The 25,255-nt window shown below is 34.3% G+C and overlaps 1 protein-coding gene and 1 pseudogene across 10 annotated transcripts in view; both read right to left on the bottom strand.

The window, feature by feature from the left end:
* The window catches only part of EHBP1 (EH domain binding protein 1), a 381,983-nt gene that overhangs the window by 183,722 nt on the left and 173,006 nt on the right, over nt 1-25,255 (bottom strand). For 6 of the 10 annotated variants that reach the window (XM_090281360.1, XM_090281362.1, XM_090281361.1 and 3 more), the window contains exons 8-11: nt 21,587-21,691; nt 20,823-20,945; nt 16,364-16,604; nt 287-476 (exon numbers count right to left, since the gene is read on the bottom strand). In XM_090281360.1, the coding sequence (XP_090137486.1) occupies nt 287-476; nt 16,364-16,604; nt 20,823-20,945; nt 21,587-21,691 (659 nt within the window). The remainder of the gene's footprint in view (nt 1-286; nt 477-16,363; nt 16,605-20,822; nt 20,946-21,586; nt 21,692-25,255) is intronic. The other 4 variants (XM_090281364.1, XM_090281366.1, XM_090281368.1 and 1 more) reach the window with 1 other exon arrangement.
* On the bottom strand, nt 1,330-1,544 carry LOC150006049 (large ribosomal subunit protein eL38 pseudogene; annotated as a pseudogene).

Below are 25,255 nucleotides of genomic sequence, written 5' to 3'. Positions count from 1 at the left end.
AAATTGTCCTTTACATCTAGCTAGTGTATCCTTTGTTTAAATCACCAACCACATAATTATAATGCCTCTCTTCCTCTGATTTTAAAATAGCATTTAAAAAAACTAATCTTAACCCAAACGATCCACTATAAAACATATATATATACAATGTTGCAGTATAATGGACTTATTTGGATTTTACTTTTAAATCATCAAAAATAGTTATTAGTGACTTTTTAAAATTTGAATTAAATTGCATGGGGGAAAGAGCAAATGTTAATACGTTTTACTAAGAGAAAACCCCTACCTTAGGAGAAGTAGAGAGATCTCTTCCTGCAGGAACAACTGTGTTTTCAATTACTCCTCCTGTTTTTGGTGAGATGACTGGTGGGGCTGGGGCTTTTCTTTTCACTCTCTTTTCGGTTTCCAGTTCTTGAATTGGATTTATCAAATTATTTGGAGTAGGAGTTGGTTTAGGTTCATAAAAAGGATTTGATCTAAATGAAGGAAGAATTATTGTTAAACGTCTCTTTAAAAAGTTTATATCTAACTAAAATAATAAAATATGTTCATTTATAAAACTAGAAAATACTGAAAACAAGGGAAAAACCAAACCATTGATAACCTACAATGTAGAAACAATCACTGTTAATCTTGTGTTTTGTTGATCATTAACAATAAAATGTTTCCCTTTTAAGAAATATTTTTAAATTTTTTTAACACAAGGTCAAGTCAACTCCTTATATCTAGACCCTTAGGAAGATATTTTTAATAACAGTAAATCCCATATATCCTCCACACCCAGGGAAAAAGAAATTAGATGTGGAAATACAGATTTTTTTTTTATACTTCCACATCAAACTTTTTTTTTCCTTGCATTTTATCCCTTCTTATTAGGGAACATCTTAAAGTTCATTCAGTGAGGAGCTATTAATGTATCAGTAAATTTTCCCAAGAGTTAAAAAATAATCTTTACTTCAGCTTGAAATGATAAACTTAATGATAATTTGACTAGTTAGAGAATTATAATTGTCATTTAAGTCACCTCAGCATTTTGATGACACTAGCCCTCTGTCGGTCTATTATTGTTCTTTTGTGAGCCATCTTTTATCTAGGGCTGCTGTTAAGATATTCTATTTCTGGTTTTGAGCAATTTTACTATTCTATATCTAGGTATGAATTTTTTTTTAATTTTTCCTATTTCAGACACTTTATATTAACTGAATCTGAAGATTCATATGTTGCATTATTTATGAAAAATTATCAGCAATTATCTGTTTGACAGCATTTTCATTTTCTTTCAGAAATCTTTTCGTTTTAAAAAAATTTTTTTTAACATTTTAATACAAATCAGCATTTCTGCTCCTTCACAGCCAAACCTGAGGGTAGGGACTGCTTCAGTTTCTTAGCCTTCTCTTTGTCCGTGATGACCAAGGTATAAAGGTATCTGCTGCACTGGACTTTAAACTTCACATTGTCCTTATTTTTCTTGACCTTGACGGATTTGGCATCCTTTCACCTAGTGTGAGTAGGAAGTCTTTGATTTTCTCAATTTTGCGAGGCATGGTTACGAGGTATGACCAGCATCTTAGATTATCCCCCTTATTCCCTGTGTATGTCCAAAGAGGCACATACAGTCTCTTCTTTCAAAAACCTTATTTTTTAAAAATCTTTTACATTTTTAAAGTATATTTTATTGATTATGTTGTTACAGAAGTTCCAGTTTTTTTCCCCTTTGCTCCCCTCTGTGCAGGACCGCCCTTCCCTCCATCAATCCCACCCCCCTTAGTTCATGTCCATGGGTCATGCATATAAATTCTTTGGCTTCACCCTTTCCTATGTTATTCTTAACTTCCCCCTGTCGATTTTGTACCAATAGATTATGTTTCTTAATCCTTGCACCATATCCCCATTTCCTCCCCTCCCACCTCCCAGCTGATAACCCTCCAAATGATCCCCATATCTATGATTCTGCACCTATTCTGGTTTGCTTAGTTCGACTTTGCTGTTATTTTTTAGATTCAGTGGTTGATAGTTGTGAGTTCGTTGTCATTTTAGTGTTCATAGTTTTGATCTTCTTTTTCTTAAGTAAGTCCCTTTGACATTTCATATAATAATGGTTCAGTGATGATGAGCTCCTTTAGCTTCACCTTGTCTGGGAAGCACTTCATCTGCCCTTCCATTCCAAATGATAGCCTTGCTGGATATAGTTCTGGTTGCAGGTTCCCTTTCATCACATTGAATAGTGCTTGCCAGTCCCTTCCTGCCTGCAAAGTGTCCTCTGAGAAGTCGGCTGATAGTCCTATCACTCCTGTAGGCAACTCTCCACCTCTCTCTTGCTGCCCCCAGGACTCTGTCTTTATCTTTCACCTTTGGCATCTCAGTCATGACACATCCTGGTGGGGTCCCCTCTGGGTCCAGCTCGCCTGGGACCCTCGTGCTTCCCAAACCTGTATGTCCATCTCCTTCACAAAATTTGGAAGTTCTCCTCATTGTTTTCAATTCTTGCTTCCACATTCTGCACTAGTTGACTGTTTTGTTCTTCCTTATATTCCAAATCATTGATTTGAACCCCAGTTTCCTTCCCTTCACCATTAGTTTTGTGTGGATTTTCCTTCATTTCACTTAGCATAGCCTTCACTTCTTCTCTTATGCGTTTGCCATACTTAAGCATATCTGTCAAGCCTGTGAGCATCTTTATCACCAGTGTTTAGAAATCTGCATCTGTTAGGTTGTCTATCTCCTCATCTGTGAGACTGGCTATTTCCTCGTCCCTTAGTTCTCCCACTGGAACCTTGATCCGTTTCCCCTTTTGCACCATACTTCTCTGTCTCCTCATACTGACAGGCTCCTGTGTTTGTTTGCCACCCCATCCCAGTTAGAACTATCGCTCCTGATACCTTGTAAGGGACAGAGCCTTAGGGATTCGTCAGTACAGGGTGACCTGTTTCACCACGTTGTGGTGCTGTATGTGGGAGAGGGGTCTGAGAGGGAGCAATGCTGCCTGCCCAGCACTCGCCCCATTTTCCAGGCACCTCTCCCACTTCCACACTGGACTGATGCCGCTCTAGCTGCTGCCCTGGCTGTCATTCCCAGAGTGGGTGGGTCTGGGGATGTTCTAGGACCGTGGGGGCCCTTTAAACAAGCAGACTCTGCTTAGAGACTAGTAGTTTCTGTCTCCGCCCCAACACCCACTGGTTTGCACAGTCAGAAGCAATGAGGCTTGATTTTCCCTGGTGCTGGGACTGTGAGCTGCTAGGTCTGGCGAGGAGCTGGGAATGCACCCCAGGTGTCCCTCCGGACTTTAAAACTTGTGACTGCACTTTCTGCCAGCCTGCCACTGCTGCTGCTGCCACCATACTGTGTCCTCTCTGCCCTAGCTCTGCCCCTCCTACCTGTCTGGATGAGTATTTCTTCTTTATATCTTTGTTTGCTGGACTTCTATGCAGTGTGATTTTCTGGAACTTCTTGTCTCTAGTTTTGAGGTAGTTGTATTCCTTCTTAGTTGTGGAGGGAGACGCAGTGTGTCTGTCTACGCCTCCATCTTGGTCCTCTTTCAAAAATCTTACTAGATGTATGTTGAACTCTCTCTTTCACATTTTTATAAGTTTTTGTTATTCCTCCTGTGCTACATTCTAGATAATTCTCTCACATCTATAATCCAGTTAACTTTTTCTCTCTTCATCCATATCTAATATAATGAATTTTTAATTTCATGTATTTTTAATTTCAATAAGCATATTACTTCATACAGCTGTGTGTATAATACCTCAGGTATAGAGATTTAGTCATTAATCATTTAAACACTTATTTTATGTCTCTATCTGATAAATTTATTACTTGAAGTTCTTACACATATAATTCTGGTATTTCTTTTGTCTCCTCTTTCTCTTAGTAAACTGTTTCCTTGTGTGTTTTGTAATTCTAGATTGTGAATTCAGAGCTTAATCTGAGGAAATCGTTTGTAATCTGAGCTGGGAGTGCCTCTCTTCAGAGTGTTTTATGTATTGAGGTACTTGCATTTGCCAAGTACTTCAGGAGGCACTTTGTATGTTACTTTCTTGGTTTGGAGATTCTAAGACAATTCTGTCATTATGTCAAATCCACATGAGGGTGGTACTGTGCTTATAACTTCTCAGAGAAGACCCCCCCCCCCCCCCGCCCACCTTGAGTCTAGGCCCAGGCAGAAAATGTTCCTTATTAGCTCTCTTTATGAGTAGATGGACTTTTTTCCTTATTAGTTAGTCATAAACAACAAGCATCTGGTGTATATAAGTTTCCTTCTTCTTACACAACAATTAACTGTTATTCTGGGTCTTGCTTTTTAGTTTGTTGCATTTTTTTCAACACTAGTCAGTTCCCTAGAGTCTAATATCCTGTGCACATAGTAATGACAGTTTGAGTTGACAAATATAAGCACCAGATTATGGGAATTCCACTTAAGTCATATAAGGCCTGTGTGGGTGACAGCTCCATGTTTCAACTGTGCATGTTATTTCAGCTACAATTGTACCAGACTTACTTAGAACCAAAATCAATTATCTGCATCTCTGCCTAAGCCTAAGGATTTATACTACAGTCACATTAGACTCTAGTTGCTAAGTATATCTAAATCAGAAATGGGTAATACATCATATTTGTGATGTTACTCTCCCTCTATACTCATGGCTGCGGTTAGAATCATGTGACTCCTTCCCATTGAGCTAGAGTACAGCCTCAGAATCTCTCTCAACTTTGCTCAGGGTAGCTGGTTTTAATTAAGTGGAGTTGGCATCTACATAGAAATCTATTCCCTTTTCTTCTTATGTCTAGTCATTCAAGAGAAAAAGAACAGGAAGTAGATACATAGGTATATATTGGAAAAATAGCTTTTTTAACCAAAATATTCTTGTCTACTGACTGAAATATGCTTGAAGTATTTATATCCCATGATTACCATCTACTGTAGAACTTGGGGAAATCCAAGCAAGGAACAATGTTAAAATAACTAGGTGTTTAGAAAAAGCTGAAAATTTTCTCTGAAAACAGGTAAAAAGTTATCACAACCAGTCTAGAATGGAGGGCTTGCGAGTAACATTAACATTTAAAAAGTGCTTATACTGTGCTAGGTACTGTTTTTGTTTTACACGTATTAACTGATATATTCCTCACAATAACCTTAATTGTTCTACTGATTTTACTGATAGCCTAATATAGCTGTTTTTCAAACTATAAATGTTTTTCAAAGAGAGGTAAATACATAGAAATGGGATAAAAACAAAAATTTTCTTTAAACTCCATAACTTAGAAAAGAACCCCTCCCTCCACTTAATACTTGCTGATATTAAATGTTTCAGGACTGAATAGACCCACTTCAATCAAACAGAATTAATTTGGTTATGTGAATTAATAGGTTAATATTTTTAAAAGTTATTCCTGATTATATCTCTTTGTAACAAATTTCCACAGTAGTTTGTAGGATGGTAGCTGCTACAAAAATTATTATTATGTTATGTAAATATGGCTACTTTTAAGAAAAACGCAGAAGTGTTAGAAGATAATCTTTTTTTGCTACAAAAGGATTTATGCTTAGAAAAAAAAATAACAATTCCTTAAAACAGGAATTTACAATACTCAGTTGCATGCAACTTTTATAAAACATCTGGTATATATACAAAGGTATCTAAATATTGTACTTTTTATTCAGGTCTCCTTGCCTGCTTCTAACCACTTAAGTCTCCTTTTAACTATTTGAGTACTGGTATTCTTTGTATAGAGAAGGTAAATCCAAATTGAAAAGAAGCTCAGATCGATTTCCAAAGTTGGTTCCTGAGGCTCATATTACTAGAAATATAATCGAAGTGGACATTTCCTTGAAACAATTAGAGCTATGTTTCTCAATATTTTAACTATGACATGTAGTGTAAAATAAAATGTGTATGACATGCCTATAGTAATCACAGGAGGCTGCTGGAAAATGTAGTTATGAGGGACTCCACCTACTCTGGAACATGCAAGACCACTAGGAGGACTAAGGGGATCATTATCTCTACACACTTATAATCCACCTGTCAAAGAACAGTGTCTAGGCAGCACCACTGATTATTACATCAGAATAAGGACAAGAATCTTTCACTTCTAAGGGTTTTGAGTGATCCTCCTTGCAAATCCGAGATTCCTAACTAAATTGAATTTCCTACTCTTGAAGAATTAAGAGGACATGCTTCAATTTATATGAAATGTCCAGAATAGTCAAATCTATATGGAAAGAAAGTACATTAGTGGTTTTCAGGAGATGGGGAAAGGGAGAATTGGGAATATGTAATTACTAATAGGCATGGAATTCCTTTTTGGGCATGATAAAAGTGTTCGGGAATTAGTTTGATGGTTGCACAACACAGTAAAAAACTAAAAATCAATGAAGTATATATACTTGAAATTGTGGAATTTTATGTTATGTGACGTATATCTCAATACAAGTGCTATAAAAAAGTGAATAATAATAATAATAGATATATGACTGAAATTTATCCCTTCTCTATAATAATGCATTTAAAAATATTTAAACAATATTTTTAGTGAGAAAAATTATTTAAGAAATTAACAGAATTTTCACATGCTGTTGATCATCTAGGTTTTGAATGATTTACCTTAGGGCTGCCTACATCACTCTAAATAAAAAAGAACTATTTTTATCCTTGTATTGTATACTTGAGTAATAGATTAGTTATATCATTAACTCATTGTGAATTACAAATTCATGTTATATTTAGTGGGAAATTGGAGAGAATAATTTTAAATGATATTACTCACTGTTCAGAAAATAATTCACCCAGAAAAAGAATTATAGTGTTTCTTTCTATAAGTTGATTAGAAATAAGATTAATAACAGACTGAAAAAATAATAAAATATGAAGCAAGAGTGTAGCAAAATTCATGGCCTTTTCCTGTCACTTTTAAAATTTATTTCTTTGAAAAACAATTCAAATATATTAAAATAAGTGCATAACATCTCTAAATAAAATTGAATGACAATTTTCCTTGAGAAACTGACACACAATTCTAGGAATGATTCATGCTGGACCTCAAAAGTCTCTTCATACATGTTTGAAAATAATGTTATTGCTTTATAAGTTTTCATTTTTGCTAAATAAACTGGAATGGCTGAACTAACCCCCAAACACGAGAACACTGAGAAGTTCACATGGTTGCTAAATGTTAAGGACATGTGCTAAAAGCACTGCAGGGTATGTATTTTCTCTTGGTGATGATGGGTATGCTCAGGTTCTGAAAATTATTTTACACATCAAAGCACTCAGCACTATTTATTTGTAATAGTTTTATGTCAGAGGATACAGGAAGAGTTTGGTAAGGAACGATGAGTCATAATAAGCTTTTCACTTGATTTGAAAGGTCACACATAAGTTTATTATTGTAGTTAATACGTTTTGGAATATTTCTACTACTGAAATTGTACTTACAAACTTTTGGGGGAAAAAAAGGATGAGAAATAGCAAATAAGGAATTAATACAAACAGTTTATTCTGGATTATTACATTAGCTGATGAGCAATCTTTGGAATTTGTGTGTATATTCCGACAAAAAAAAAAGCTGGAGTGTTCTTCAGCTCTCTCTGGTAACCTCAGATGATTGACCCATTTAGAATGTTCTTTATTCCTGGGAAATGTTTAAAGACTCTGACTTTCATGTGGAAAAAAAGAATGGTCAAAAGGAAACTCCCAGTCACTCTAATTTAGCTTTTATTAAGGCATTTTAAAGTTTAAGCAAACATTAGCTGTCTCTTTAATGTGTTAAAAGGAGAGAGTTGGGTGTGTGTGTGTTGTGTAATACTCAGGCATCTTGAATGACTGAATGCTTGTACTTAAAGTTTGCATTGATATTCAAATTCTCTAGGTGTGTGGCTATTACTCAGCACCCACACCACCCATGAGAAATTTTATTTTGATCACACATTAGCTATTTCAAAGAAAGCAAATATAATAACTTTAGAGCAAGAGTTGAGCCAACTTTTTCACCAATGTTTAGTTATTAATTAGTATTGAAATCCCAGCCTGGTTTTGAAATTAGATTCTTATGATGTAGTTCAACATACTTATAGAAGGTTAGAAGTTTTTGAGGTTTCATCAAAACCTAGCTGTATCCATGGAAGCATGTAGCACATGTGAGATTAGCAACCAGTTGTAAAATGCAAAAAGGTTCAGAAATGCAATTCCAGGGCCACAGAAAACAAGGCAACTACCTCATTCTCTCAAACAAGTCTTTTAAATAATTAAGTTTGGTTATTATAGTTCCCTTAAATCATCTCTTTTCTAAGTCAAACAGTACGTATGCCCTCAATCACTGTTCATTTGATGTGGTTTCTGGACATTTCACTTCTACAAATACTATAAAACAGAATGTATCATTATTTAAACTTTAAAGTCAATTACTTTTCAAGAGATTTTAAAACATAAGACACGTATTTTATATATACAGCTATATTTGCCATTTCTTGTCCTCTTCATTCCTCTTAATCCGTGTAATTATATGTATCAACAGTTTGTTTCTTTCTTTACAAATAAATAGAAGCATATATCTTGCTCGTGGATAAGAAGAATTAACATCATTAAAATGTCCATACTATACAAAGCAATCTATAGATTCAATGCAATCCCTATCAAAATACCAACAGCATTTTTCACAGAAATAGAAAAAATAATCTCCCAAATTTATGTGGAACCACAAAAGACCTTGAATAGCCACAGCAATACTAAGAAAGAAAAACAAAGTTAGAGGTGTCATGCTGTCTAGTATCAAACTATACTATAATGTTATAATAACTAAAACAGAATAGTACTGGCATAAAAAAAAATCAACACGTAGATCAATGAAACAGAATAAAGAACAGAAATACACTCGTGCCTATATGTTCAATTAATCTATGACAAAACAGGCAAGAATATACAATGTAATAAAGACAGTCTGTTCAATAAATGGTGTTGGGAAAATTGGACAAATGCATGCAAAACAAATCAAACTAGATGACCTTCTTACACCACATACAAGAATAAACTCAAAATAAATAAAAAGACTTAAAATGTAAGATTAAAAACCATAAAATTCCTAGAAGAAAACATAGGCAGTAAACTCTGACATTTCCCTTCACAATATTTTTTTCTGATAAATATATTCAGGTAAAAAACAAAATAAAACAAATGGGACTACATCAAACTAAAAACTTTTGCACAGCAAAGGAAAACATCAACAAAATGAAAAGGCAACCTACTGAATGGAAAAAGTTATTCACCAATGTATCCAATAAGGGATTACTATCTAAAACATAAAGAACTCATATAACTCAATACCAAAAACACAAATAATCTAATTAAAAAATGGGCAGAAGATCTGAACAGACATTTCTCCAAAGAGGACATACATATGGCCAATAGACATATGAAAAGATGCTCAACAGCACTAATGATCAGAGAAATGTAAATTAAAACCACAATGAAATATCACCTTACACTTGTCATGCTTCAAATTTTCCTAAATTCTCTCAAACAAGCACCATCTGGCCTCAGAGAGCCTTGTACCTCTAGCTAAGGGGGCCCAGGCCTGGCACTTGCTGCAGCTTTTCTTGGTTCACAGCCTGACTTGCCTGGGCACCTCCAACCCCAGCGCACGTAGTACCCATCTGCAGATTGCTTTGTCCCTTATGCCATGTGGTCCCTGAAAGAACACAGGTGGTGGCTGACCTTGGAAGTACCAACAGCAATCAAGGTTCAACTATAACCGGAGGGTGTACACAGTTTGCACAGAGGGCACACCTCGAGTACCCAGCTTAGGTAAAAGAGGAGGCTGTCCCACAGGACCCTACAAGACACCTACAACATTAAGTCATGCTATCAAGACAGGGAGTCATAGCAGCTCTCCCTAATACAGAGAAACAAACACAGGAAGGTTGCCAAAATGAGGAGACAAAGAAAAAGCCCAAATGAAAGAACCAAAACTCCAGAAAAAGAGCTCAACAAAATGGAGACAAGCAATTTACTAGACTCAGAGTTTAAAACACTGATTATTAGAATGCTCAGTGAACTTAGTGAACACCTCAAGATCCAGTTAGCAATAAAGGATACATTAATTGAAATAAAGAACAATTTATAGGGAGTCAATAGAAGAGCGGCTGAAGCTGAGAATAAAATCAGTGATTTGGAATATAAGGAAGCAAAGAACACCCAATCAGAATAGCAAAAAAGAAAGAATTCCCCCAAATGAATACAGTGTAAGGAGACTCTGGGAAAACTTCAAGCATACCGACATTTGCATCATGGGGGTGCCAGAAGGAGAAGAGGGCAAGAAATTGAAAACCTTTGAAAAAAAATAATGAAAAAACAAACAAACAAACAACATTCCCTAACTTGGTTTAGGAAATAGATATAGAGGTCAAAGAACACAGATGAACCCAAAGAGTCCCACACCACAACATATCATACTTAAAATGCCGAAGGTTAAAACAGAATCTTAAAAGCAGCAAAAGAAAAGTAGTTAGTTATCTACTAACTGTCCGCTGATTTCTCAAAAGAAACTTGGCAGGCTAGAAGGAATTGGCAAGAAATATTCAAAGTGATGAAAAGCAAGGACCTACAAACCAGGATTACTCTACCCAGCAAAGCTGTCATTTAGAAGTGAAGGACAGATAGAGCTTCCCAGACAAGAAAAAGCTAAAGGAGTTAATCATCATCAAACCAGTATTATATGAAATAATAAATGGTCTTCTTTAAGAAGATCAAAAATATGGACAATAAAATGGCAATGCATGCACATGCATCAACAATTGAATCTAAAAAAACAAACAAGCAGAACAGAAACAGGATCATAGCTACAGAGAATGTTCTGAAGGTTTCCAGATGGGAGGGGAGTCAGGGGGATACATGAAAAATGTGAAGGCATTAAGAAGTACAAGTTGATTGTTACAGAACAGTCACAGGGATATAAAGTACAGCATACGGAATCTTGTAACCAAAGAACATATATGCATGACCCATGGACATGGGTAATGGTGTGAGGACTGCATGAGGGAGTGTGCGCACACAGGGGTGTGGTGGGTAGAGAAAGGCAAAGGGGGAAAAATTGGAACTGTAAGAGCATAAATAATAAAATATAAATTAAAAATATAAAATTCAAAAAATGTTTCTTCTTTATTACTGAGTAGTAAGCATTCCATTGTATGGATATACCACATTCGTTTATCTGTTTGCCTGCTGATGGACATTTGAGTTATTCCCATATTTTGCTATTATGATAAACATAAGTATTAAAATATTCATGTACAAATATTTTTGTGGACATATGCTTTCATTTCTTTTTTTAATAGCTAGTTCCCTTTTAAAAAAGATTTTATTTATTTATTTATGTTACAGAAAGAGGGAAAAGGAGGAAGAAAGAGAGGGAGAGGAACATCAATGTTTGAGAGAAACAGTGATTAGTTGCTTCTCACACGCCCCCAACTGGGGACCCGGCCCACCACCCAAGCATGTGCCCTGACCAGGAATCCAGCTTGTGGGACAATGCCCAACCCACTGAGCTAAATCAATCAGGGCTGCTTTCATTTCTTAAGTGAACAGTACCTAGGAATGAAATGGCTGAGCCAAATGTTAGGTATATGTTTAATTTTTAAAGAAATCGCCAAAATTGCTTTCTTAAATGACTGGATCACACTGAAGTATCCTTTGGCAGATGACTGGATAAAGAAAATGTGGTACATATATATAATGGAATGACTATTACTCAGCCATAAGAAAAGATGAAATACTGCCATTTGCAACAAAATGATGGATCTTGAGAATATGATACTAACAAAATAAGTCAAGCAGAAAAAGTTAAGAACCATATGATTTCACTCATATGTGGGATATAAAACTGAAAGCAACAAATGAACAAACAAGACAAAAACTCAGACAACAGTATGGTGATCACTAGAGGGGAAAGGGATTAGGGATGGTAGTAAAGGGCAGAAGGGGTCTAATATATACTGATGGAAGGAAGTTTGATTGGGTGGCAGACACACAACACAATATACAGATTATGTATTATAGAACTGTACACTTGAAACCTATATAACTTTCTTAACCAATGTAACCCTTATAAATTTAATTACAAAATAAAATGAAATGGTTCTATCATTTATAACTCTGAGAGTTCTGTGAGATTTCTAGTGGCTCCACGTTCTTGACAGTATTTGATACAGCCAGTCTTTTAAATTTCAGCAATTCAGGTGGGTTTGTAGTGGTATCTTATTTGGTTTTAATTTGCATTTCCTTGAAGACCAAGATGTTGAGCATCTTTTTGAGTGAAATTTCAGTTCAAATTTTTCCCCTCTTTAAAAAAAGTTAGTCTTATTATTGGGCTAAAATAATTTGTTTTAAAAATTATTTATTTATTTTAGAGAGAGGGGAAAGGAAGGAGAAAAAGAGGAAGAACATCAATTTTGAGAGAGACATCATTAATTGCTTCTCGCATGCACCCCGACTGGGTACCGAATCCACAACAGGCATGTACCCTGACCCAGAATTAAACCAGCAAACTTTCACTTAGTGAGGTGACACCCAAAAAACTGAGCCACACCAGTCAGAGCAAAAAATTCTTTACATATTCTTGATAGAAGTCTTTTGTCAGGTATGTGCTTTACAAAGAATTTCTACCAAACTGTGACATGCCTTTAAGTTTTAATTTTGATGGCATCTATGCTTTCTTCTAAAAGTTTCAATGTTTTAGTTCTTACTTTTAGGGGGGGGATATGGAAATCTATCATACTTGTTCTAGCACCATTCGTTGTAAAGATTATCCTTTCCTAACCAACTTCCCTTGCTTGATTTTGTCAAAAACCAATTGGTAATATATGTGTAAATTTATTTCTAGATTTTCTTATTCTCTTTCTTTCACCATATGTCTACCTTTCTGACAATACCACAATGTCTTTGTTAATGAGTCTTGAAATCGGGTAGCACGAGTCCTCCAATTTTGTTCTTTAGGAAAATTGTTTTGATTGTTCTAGGAACCCTGCATTTCCACAAATATATTTTAGATTTAGCTTATCAATTATTATAAAAATGTATGTCAAAATTTTGATTGGGATAGCACTGAATTTATAGATCAATTTGAATCCATGGTGATAGTGTATCTGTCCATTTGATTTACTCATTAATTGCTCTCAGCAATGTTTTGTTACTTTCAGCATACAGTTATGGTACGTCTTTCTTCAAATTTATCCCTAAGGGCTTTTCTTATGCTTTTGTATATGTTGTTTTAAATTTTTCTATTTCTTATTTTCCATTTTTACAATAGGAAAATATAATTAAATCTGTATATTAATCATGTGTCTATCCTGTGATCATGTTGCCTAATTTACTTTTTAGTTTTGGTAAACTTTTTGAAGATTCCTTATGATTTTCTACATAAACAATTACGTCATCTGTAAACAAATAGTATATCTTCAAGTTTAAGAAGCTTAAAAAAGCACTCTTTAGCCTTTATGCTAAATTTTCATAATTGTCAATTTTTATTTTTTTTATTATTTTTTTAATCCTCACTTGAGGACATGTTTATTAATTTGAGAGAATGAGAGAGAGAAACATCGATGTGAGAGAGAAACATCAATTGGCTGCCTCCAGTACATGCCCCAACTGGGAATCGAATCCCAAACTTTTGGTGTACTGGACAACAATCCAACCAACTGAGCCACCTGACCATGACATAATTGTCAGTTTTTAAAATTGTCATTTTCTACACGTTATAAAACACAATATGTTATTATTTGAACTTTAAAATCAATTATATTTTAAAGAAAATTTAAAGAATTAAAAGAGTATTTTATATGTACTACTATATTTGCCATTTCTTGTGCTCTACATTCCTTTGTGTGGATCCAAATCTCTTAAGTACTGTCATTTTCCTCCTGCCTGAAGAGCTTCTTTATAACATTTTTTTGCAAAGCAAGTCTGATGGTGATAGATTATCTTAGCTTTTAGATATCTGAAAATATACTTTTGTTGGGGTGGGGGTGGGGATAGAAATTTGTGTTGATATGTCTTTTGTTTTGTTTTTGTCTTTTAATACTTTAATTGACCCTACTTTCAAGTGACTTGAATTGTTTTTGTTAAAAAGCCTTGCAGTGATTTTCTTCATGTTTTTTATGTCTGGGATCCATTCAGCTTCTTGGACCTGTAGGTTATTATTTTTTAATTTCTAAAACTTTTTGCCATTATTTCTTCAAATTTTTTATCTTCCCTTATCCTCTTTTTATTCCTTTTGGAACTCCAATTACACACATATAAGCCCACTTAAAGTTACCTCACTAATCATCTTAATTTTTTTCATTGTTTTCCCCTTTATGTTTCTATCTGGACAGTTTGTATTACTATGTCCTTAGGCTCACTAATATTTTCTTCTGCAGTATCTAACATGGGATTCATCCCATCCAGTGTATTTTTCATCTCAGACTTTGAATTTGGATTTACATATGTCTTCCATGCTCATGCTTTCTTCCACCTTCTTCAATATCTGGGGTATATTCATAATAGTTATTTTACCACACTTGTTTTATTAATTCCATCACCCTTGTCATTTCTGTAACTGATCTAATGACTGAGTTTATCTTCCTTAGCTGAGTGAGATTTTTCTGCTTCTTTATATGCCTAATACATTTTTGATTGGCTGTCAGACACAGCGAATTGTATGTTTTGGGTGCTGAGTTTTTTGCTATTCCCTTTAGTATTCCAGGGCTTTGTGTGGGATGCTGTTACATGGCTTGGTGATTCTTTTGACCCCTGCTTGTAAGCTTTGTTAGGCAGGCTCAGAACAGGCTTCAGTCTACGCTCATCTGGCCCCACTACTGAGACAACACCCCTCTGAGGACTTGACTTGATGTTCCAAGTATTAGGAAGTCTTTCCTCTTTGACTGGTGGAAACACAAATTATTCTTAGTCCTACGTAAACTTCTGGAAATGTTTTGTCAGCTTCTTTGTCCTCAGTAATTTACTCATATACATGCAGCTAAAGACTAAAAAGGAACTTTATACAGGTCTCTGAAACATTCTGAGTAACTCTCTCCTCTCTGATATTTTGTCAATAAATTCTAGCCTCCTCAGTACCCCTAAAGACCAAACTCTGTCTCCTCAACACACGAAGATTAGAGGTATACTGTGTTTCTACTATACTTTGCTTTATTGTACCTTGCAAATATTGAGGTTTTTTTTTAAAAAACAAATTTAAGGTTTACTGCAATCCTGTGTTGAAAACATGTACTGGTGCCAGAAAAGACTGACTCACTGAAGACTTGGATGATGGTTAGCATTTCTTGGCAATAAAGCATTTTTTAATAAAGTTATATACATTTTTTAAAATCCATGATGCTATTGCACACTTAATAGACTATGATATAGTGTAAACATAACTTTTATATGCACTGGGAAACCAAAAAAATTGTGTGACTCTATTGTGATATTCGCTTTATTTCAGTGGTCTAGAACCAAACTTGCAATATCTCAGAGGTATACCTGTACCAGGGTATTTAGGTTCTCTCTCCAAAAGCTGGAAACTCTTTCCCATAAATAAAGCTTGGACAATAGTAGGGCTCACCTTCTTCCTATCTGTCCTCTCAGGGATCACTGTCCTGTGCTATTTGTGTCCAATGTTGAAACTATTATTTCATATACTATTCAATTTTTTAGTTAAGACAAGAAGCAATTCCCAGTCTGTGTAACTCCATCATGGCCCTACGTAATTTTACTTGTTGCTTGTTAATACACTCAGGGCCACAGTCTGCAGTCTCACAGGTAAGTACACTGTGTAACTTCAGAACACAATGTAAATATGCCTTTCTCTTATCCCCACACTAGATTTGAGTAAAATGGCAGCCCTAATCACACTGACTATATTGAGCTAGTGGTCAATAAACCTCTCATTTGAATAAGAATAATAACACAAATGACAATTCCTAATTTATAAATGTTATGATATCACTGTTTGGCATTTGAACATATCTTCTCATCAAATCAATATCATAAATGATTATTTGGTTCCCACAAACAGACCTTTAACATAATTGAAGTGTAATGTATACCATAAACAATTAAAAATACCTAAGTGCCATTTGTAACATAGTTCCTATGGGAAGACACTTTAGAAATTCTAGCCAGAGGTTCCAGGAACATATTTCCACAAGAGGCTGGGAGAATAAGAGTCAAGATTATAAAAATTCAGATGGGGATGAGACAGATACTAACTTGTAAACTATATAGTAACATTACAACAGACCTCATTTTATCATTTAATGGTACATTAAAGAAGGATCCCTGTTGTTAATATAAAGACCGACCTATGATAATAGAAAATGAAATGTACTTACTCATCCAACTCCTCTTCTTCAGTTTTAGAACTATCAGCATAGAGGTACTTGCTCATGTCCACAGGTCTTATATTTTTTCTTTTTGTAGACTGAAGAGGAGAATCCTTTATTGTTACAAAGGTTTCTGGCTCATCGAATGGGTTTAAATACTGTGGTGTCTGTACCTCTTTGAAGGGATTATAGCTGTTATTATAAAAAGATTCTTCTGGTTTTTTAGGCAAAACTATTTCAGCGGTTGGTTCTATAAAACAATAGCAAGAGATGAATTAAATTCAATTAATTTTATCTAAAATTTTCTTACACTTTTAAGTGTTTTCAAAAATATTCTATATTGAATTAATAAACTCTGTGGAGCTGAGTCAAAGCACTAGCACATGTTAAGAGGGAATAAATTTAGAAAATGTAGTATCTAAGATCTTAGTCTATTTTTCCAGGAATGATGCTCCCCCAAATGGGATCTTTGGAATGCCTTTGAAGTCTTAATAATATTAGCTTTATGATATGATAATTCTAACCTTCTTATAGGTATAACATTCTATTATTGCCTATTTTACCTCAATATAATAGCTTGCCATCTCAAACTGATACATACTAAATTTATGCTTTTAAATGAACATGAAATGGATTAAATTTTGAAATAGTCTTTGGTTAGTTATACAAGCAAAAACCACTTAGGGATATAAAAATTCATTTTGTACTGTATCAAAAATACATCCATGTATCCCTCAATTTGCTTTTTGCAAAGTATTCAAAGAACAGGTTTTTGTATGCTACAAGATCTTAAATCTTTAGAGCATTTAAAGAGATGTTTGTTTTTTTAAAATATAACTTGGATCCAATCAACACTCTAATAATGCAAAGGATTAACATAATTCTCAGGTTGGAAACAGTATATTAAAATCATACCAACAAGCTTACAGGCATACCAAATTATTCTAAATTTTATTATTTTGAATTTGAATTTGAAAACAAAGGTGCCCTTAAAAATAAAACTGATTCACAGCACAAAAGCACAACAACCAACGGTATCATGTCCTCCAACTTGTGAAGTACTTAGTACCAGCCTTTTCTTCTTCTTATATGTTAACATTTTTTTTAAAGCTTTTATTTTTAGAGAGAGTGGAAGAAAGGGAAGAGAGAGGGAGAGAAACATTCATGTGTGTTGCCTCTCGCAGGCCCCCTATTGGGGACCTGGCCCTCAACCCAGGCATGTGTCCTGACCAGGAATCGCACTGGTGACCCTTTGGTTTGCAGGCCAGCACTCAATCCACTGAGCCACACCAACAAGGGCTCTGTTTATTAACATTTTTTTAAAAAACTAGAATGTCTAATAAAACTGTCCAAAATCTGATCATGGATTTTGCTGATAAAAAGGTTTTCCCCAAATGAAGAAAAGTTTCAGAGAGCCAATAATCGTAGTATAGTTTAAAAGTAATTTTAATTATGTCATGCAACTCTGAGAGAATGTTCTAGGAGAAGGAGGCAGAAAATTTCTTATGAAATTCTCAACAAAAACAACTGTTTTGTAAGTGACATTTTAAACAATTTAATCTGATTATTATAAAAAATCTCATGACATATATATATATCGTCGGCAGCCGTCCGTCTCGAGAGACGATGGTGTAGCTTCTTAAGAGTCTATCTGCACCGCCGAGAATGGCTGTGCAGTCCGACTCGGGAGTGACATGGTATCTGTCTCCTCCCGTGTTGAATCGACATCTTGTGATGACGCTGAAGCTACAGAGCCTGGGCAGGGTAATATGGAGGGTCTGCTGTTGCCCATGCAGCAGACCCCCCCTCTCTTCGCAGCTGAAGGGTCCAAGGGAAAGACGGAGTCGATACAGCTTGGGTTCAGGTGCGCCGCAGGAGTTGCCGGTGTTGACTACAACGTCAAACCGCCTTAGGGACTCCGGCTCCGGATTTTCTGTCGGGGTTTACTCCCTTAGCCTTTCCCCTGAAGAGGTATGCCGCAAGGCAGAGGAGGTTTTTTGGAGTCAGAGTTTTCCTTCTCTGATATATATATATAACTTTCACATTTTAAAGTTAAGCTACTTTTACCTATACTTTAGACATTAGACCAGAAAACTTACTTTGTCTTTATATTGAAAAAAACAAAAAAAAACTCTGAATTAAAATTCCATACACCATGGGGGAACAATTGTAAAGTGTGAAAGAGAATTCATAAAATCATAATAAATACTAAAATGAATTTAAATACAGTTTATATTTTAAAAAGAGGCTCAGTAACTGTGTACCTTTTGAAAGACCAGGATAATACTTAAAGTTAATACCACTAGAATCTTTATAAATATGTAAATGAAGCATTTTCTCTTCTCAGCAGGGGAAGAGAGAGGGCAAAGTTTGTGACTACTGAATTTTTTATTAACAAATATCAGGTCTCAAACACTTAAGAAACTGACAAAATTGGTCAATGGAAATAAAATTTTAATTTTCACTCTCAGGAAAAGAACTGTAAAAATTGAATCAAGCAAATTCATTAGTTACAAAACCAAAAGTAAGCAAGTATTCAAGCTATAGAGCAAGATTTGAAAATGACAGAACTGGCAACAAAGAGTGTTTAAAATACAATTATTTCATGTAGAAGCTAACAAATACACTTAGTAACTTTCTAAAAGGGTCACTAAAGGACAGAATATCATGAATATAAGAGAACTAAAGCTGTAAAAGCAATCATCATTATCATCGTCATCATCATCATCCATCTACACAGTTGCACACATTTTTACCTTCCCCAAATACCTTTATTACTGGAGGATGCAAGTTTTTAATCAATAAAAATAAGTTAGTTCCAGAAAAATAAGTATTCTTCTAATAGAAAATACTTATTCCAAAATGTCTAACAGATGTATATTTAAAGAGAATATTGATTGTCGGGTTTTTTTCTAGGCTCTATAGGCATGAGCAAAGATTCTGAGTCAGGTTGGCTAACCTCTCCTATACAGAAATACAGTATTATGTGATATCTGCTACTACTTTCTATTCCTCAGAAAAGAGAGCCACTATATTATGAAAAGTCACTTCTTTGATTTTGAAATGTAAAGCTCAAATATGGATGTCTAAAAATATCTTGGTACTATTTTTAAAACTCAATATACTCAGATGGTATACACAATCAAGGAAAAGCTATATGGTCAAAAGAAGACACTTAATTAGGAATCTTGGCTACAAGTCCACCTCCATTTATCTAAATTTCTTGTTCAAATCACTGAATTCCTCTGGGCCTCAGCTTCCTAATCTATGAAAATAGATAGCTGAACTAGATTATCTCTAAGATTTATTGTAACTGTTAAGATTTAAAATACATACATAATATAATTAGCTCACAAACAAAATAAAATCTCATAATTTAAATTTACTAATCTACAATCTGATAAGGAAGTGAAAGAAGAGAAAGAGAAGTAGATTCCAAAATAATACTGCTCTAACAGTATTAAACAGTATTAAACAGTATTTAATCCTTAAGTTAAAACTTCATTTTCACCATGACAGGTGGTAGCAAAATTCTTTAAAGCTCATGAAAATTTCCTAAAAGCACTCTAAAAAATGTAAACAGTGATTAGCTATTCTTGCATTTACTTTGAGCAAAAAGAGTTTAATTAAACATAAGTCTCACTTCAATAGTTCTTATCTAGGCTTTAAGAGATCAGAACTACTTGATAAGAAAAAAGGCCCAGGGGGGAAAAATACTTGGGTTTATCACTTCCAATTATGTTGTATATATGACAACAGTGGTTCTCAATCTTCTTCTTTTTTAAATATCGTTTTTTATTGTTGTTCTATTATAGTTGTCCCAATTTTTCTACCATTGCTCTTTCTGCTCCCTTATTCACACATTACAACTTATACCACTGACTGTAATTTTCAGCCAGAGCCATGGAGTGGGAGGTAGAATGACTAGAGGGAGAAGTCATCCCCCTATGTCAATATCAGCATGGGCCACAACCTCACCTTACTTGGTAGGCCAAACTAATGAGACTTGATAAAATACCTGTTTGTGTTCTAGAATTTTAAATATCCACATAAAATAAGAAAAATAGGCAATAGCTACTATTTTCCACTCCCATTTCTGAGGCATTTGTCTTTTAAGGGAACTCTTGAGTATTTGCTTTAAGAAACCTTATAATTTATCCAATAAGAGACAGAACAATGTTATCTCTAACAACAGAGCTTTATTATTTGATCAAACTAACAGAGAATTTTAAAATAAGATCCAAATAAATGTCTATGTAAGACTTTTTTCCTTTAAAAATTCAATGGAAGCTACCCCAAATTGCTGATCAGTTGCAAGTGGTACTAAACACAATAATACTATCATTAAAAGCAAAAATTACTTTATGTCTTTTTAAAACAAATCTCTTCCTGCCTGTACAGTTTCAGAAAATCTGACTCTATATAATAAAGACTTTAAAAGTACAAGAAAAAAAAAAAAACTTGCTACCTTCTGACTCAGGATCTCCAAATGGATTTAATTCTGCTACATCAGGATCACCAAATGGATTTAAATTCACAGTGGCCAAGTCCTTTTCTGCTTCATCCAAAAAGTTAAGTTTGTTGATAAGTTCTGAAAACAAATATATGTGTTAGTTCACAGTAAAGCATAACTTCGATGATTCATGAAATTTTCAAACTGTAAAAATTCACACTAATAATACCTGCAAATAATAAGATAAAGCATTTTACCAGTGGTGAAATACCAGTCAAGTATTTTGTAGCATACCAACATTTTCATATAAAATGAAACAAACATATACATATTAACTTGAACACTTATCAGATAATAAACTAGAGAAACCTTCATTTCAATTTAATTTGATCTAATAAAAAAAGTACTGACCTACATTTTTAATCATCCTTCTCTCTTAAATATAAATAATTCAAATGGATTTAACCTAAGAAAATATTTTTAAAAACAATTATAATACATACACACTAACTGAAGAAATACTGCCATGTTAGATGACATATTATTATCTTATGTTTTAAAATCACTGCCTAATGAAGACACTGATACAAAGCTTTGCTAAAGATAGTAAATTCAGTTATGTTGTTGCCTGTTGGTCTACTACAAATTACCAAAGAAAACATTCAAGGAAAAGCACGGAGACAAAACTGACAGCTAAGTACAGACAGAAGCCAAGAGGTAGCAGGTCACAGTAAATACAGGCAATCAGAAGCAGAAAGAAAGGAAGAAAGCTCTTAGACCTTCAGAGGAACTGGCTGATTTAGCTGAAGGCATATTTGCTTGCTTTATGCAGTCATCTTGATCTTCATCTAAGCTGCTCAGAGCATTCAATTGGTTTACAATTTCTGTAAACAGAAGCCAGTCGAGACAAATGTAAGGTAAGGACATTTAATTAAATAGCCATAGAAGCATGCTGTTACTCAAAAAGCCAAAGAGAGGAGATGTTTGGTTATCGAGAGAATGTTATTTTGATGAACTATAACACACGTATTTAACTTAAAAGTTTTATTTGTATTATTTAAGATAGAAAAAATTTTATCATTAAAAACTTATATTTGTAATATAACTATGTTAATAAACAAACAAATAACTCAACAGATTAACATTGGCTTTCAGCAACCACATTTTGCATTTGTAAAGCAGTGCCTTAAATACATATGTTAAAGAGAATAAAAATATCCTCTGAAAACATAGAAAGTATGTACTATTTGTTTATAATATTCTGAATTTAAAGGTTTTAAGACTACATTTACATGAATTATGAACATAATAAGAACTTGTTCATGTTCTAGAATTTTTTAAATCAGCACAAAATAAGAAAAACAGGCAATAGCTACTATTTTCTACTTCTGTTTTCTAAGGAATTTGTCTTGTAAGGGAACTCTTGAGTATCTGCTTTAGGAAACCTTATAACTTATCCAATAAAAGACAGGACAAAAAGACAGGGATAGAAAAATCTTAAAATACGAATTCATTTTGTACACGAATAAAATTTTTACATGAGTTATGTATATTTTGGATAAATCTGAATATATAAAATTATGATTCATTGGGTGAAAATTAGCTTGAAAAAAATACTAAGAGCCTACTAGAGTATTCTAGTTAATTCTTGCTGTTTCCAAAGTTAAAACCTGGGAATAACTTAGGTATTAAGACAAACAAAACAGATTCAGATTATTCAATAGGAAAGAAAGAAAATGAGAAATAGCGATTGTAAATTCAGTATTAAATATGTTGTTCTTTAACACTGTAAATCTAACTACACATTATAGATTTTATTTGAACCAAATCATAGAATACACAGGTGTAATAAGTTTGCTTTCATCCATTCACTTGTTGCTCAACATATACTTATTTACCACACTTGTGTGAAGTACTATGCTTGATACACAAGGATGAAAAAAAAGCAGAAATGGTATTGTCCTCATGGAATTTACCTTCTATAAAGATAGAAATTAATATTGAAACAGATAATAAATAACTACTAGAATATTAGGTGGTCAGAAATATGTGTTATTTTTTATATCTTTGAGCTAAATACATAGGAAAATTTCATGGTTATTCATTTCCCTTGGTGGAATGAGAAAATATATTTTGCATGAATAAAATTGCTTGAGATAGTCAAAGCAAAACATAGAAAATAAGGAGTAAACACAATTAATACCAACTAAAGTCCTCATCTGAACTGGAGTAAGAGCTGAATAGTCAGCCTTTACAAAGTGCCTTCTTTCATTTTCTTCTGCCAATAGTTTTAAACCCCACTCTGACTTAAACTAACCTAGCAAATTCCTCAGTAGGTGGAATTCACACTCATAAGTTAAATCCTCTACCTTCTACGACTAGTCACCGTTAACTTTGTAAATTTTCTATAATGGAGTGAAAGATCAGTGTTAAGTGACTTTTTTTGTTCATTCATTACTAGTTGTATATTTTTTAAAATTTGCAGTTTGTTTTAACTTTGAAAGTGTGAAAAAATATCAATAATAGCAATTAATATTTATTGAGCAGTGGGAAGGGCTTTATATATACATTATCAGAATTAATTCTCATAAATATCCTGTGGTATTATTTTAGTATCTACATTTTATACTGTTAGTATCATTTGCACTATATTTCCAGATGTGCAATTACTAAGTGAAAATATTTTACAATAATGCTCAAAGATTTGCATTTTTCTTTACACATTTTAATTATTTTATATTCTAAGATATAATCTCAATTGAAGCAGAACTCAATCAGTTATTTAAACATTATTTAATGAGCACTGTAGGGAATACTGAAGAAATATTCTACTTGACCTTATATTCAAAACATTAATGCTACTCCATACAGTTTTAGGTATAATGTGGCCATTTATTTAAATACTATCAATATGACTCTAATATGTGACTAAATTATTTACATTGTCCTATCCTACTCTTCCCTATTTACTCATAGCTTAAATAAATCTTTACTTAAATCCTAAAACTTCTGCTTCTACAACTTGCATTCATATTAACAGCAAAAAGGTAATTTTAATGACCTATACCAATGCTTCTTTTATTTGGTATGCAAATAAATGTTAATCCAAATCATAAAAAGAATCAACTTCCAAAGAAATACTATTTTTCTATCTAATAAACATTTATTAAGTACTTATTATTTGCCTGTAATGTTACCTACCCTCATGGCTGTATATGTTTGTGGGACAGACAGACAAGTAAAGCAATACATAGTATATGACAAATATGATATATATGATTGAGATATGCATCATAGGTTACGTGAAGCTAGAATAGAGGCTTGAGATAAGGAAGGCCTCCTGGACTTACTCAAATCTGAGCTAAAATGGGACAGACAGGCATTATTATTAAAATAGAAGAGAAAATGGAGGGCACTGCATAAGGATAAAGAGGAAGCAAATGAGAACATTACGTACTTCAGAGAAAGACAAGTATGATATGATATACTCATACATGGAATCTAATGAACACAAAATGAACTAATAAACAAAATATACTGACTCACAGATAGAGAGCAGGCTGACAACGTCTTGTGTGGGGTGTGGGGAGGACTGGAGGGATTGAGCAAAAAGAAAAGAGAAAGATTCATGGACATGGACAACAGCAAAACAGTGTGGTAACTGCTAGGGGGCGGGGGACAGGAGAGCTGGAGGAGGGTACAGGAGGGATAAATGGTGATGGACAGAGACTGAATTTGGGGTGAATACACAACACAGCGTACAGATGTGTTGTAGGACTGTGCATCCAAAACCTGTTTAATTCTGATAACCAGTGTCACCCCAATAAAAAAACAGTAAAAAAAGAACATGACACGGTATCTGTCTCCTCCCGTGTTGAATCGACATCTTGTGATGATGCTGGAGTGTCCTCTCCAGTGAAGCTGAAGCTACAGAGCCTGGGCAGGGTGATATGGAGGGTCTGCTGTTGCCCATGCAGCAGACCCCCCCCTCTCTTCGCAGCCGAAGGGTCCAAGGGAAAGACGGAGTCAATACAGCTTGGCTTCAGGTGCACCGCAGGAGTTGCCGGTGTTGACTACAATGTCAAACCGCCTTAGGGACTCCGGCTCCGGATTTTCTGTCGGGGTTTACTCCCTTAGCTTTTCCCCTGAAGAGGTATGCCGCAAGGCAGCGGAGGTTTTTTGGAGTCAGAGTTTTCCTTCTCTGATGTACCCTGACTGGAAGATCGAACCAGCGACACTTAGCTCGCAGGCCGACGCTCAATCCACTGAGCCAAACCAGCCAGGGACATACAGTATACACTCTTTTATATAAGTCCTCTTTCATTCAGCATATGATTTTGAAATAGATTCATGTTGTTGAACATAACAATAGTTCATTTCTATTGCTGAATAGTATTCCATTCATGAATATACTACATTTTAGCCATGCTCCTGTTGATGCTGCTTTC

This window comes from Furipterus horrens, unplaced genomic scaffold (genome assembly GCF_987537825.1).
Source record: "Furipterus horrens unplaced genomic scaffold, mFurHor1.1.pri manual_scaffold_6, whole genome shotgun sequence".
NCBI classification, from domain to species: Eukaryota; Metazoa; Chordata; class Mammalia; order Chiroptera; family Furipteridae; genus Furipterus; species Furipterus horrens.
Note: the sequence above shows the minus strand (reverse complement) of the source record. Positions and strands in the feature narration are given on the sequence as shown.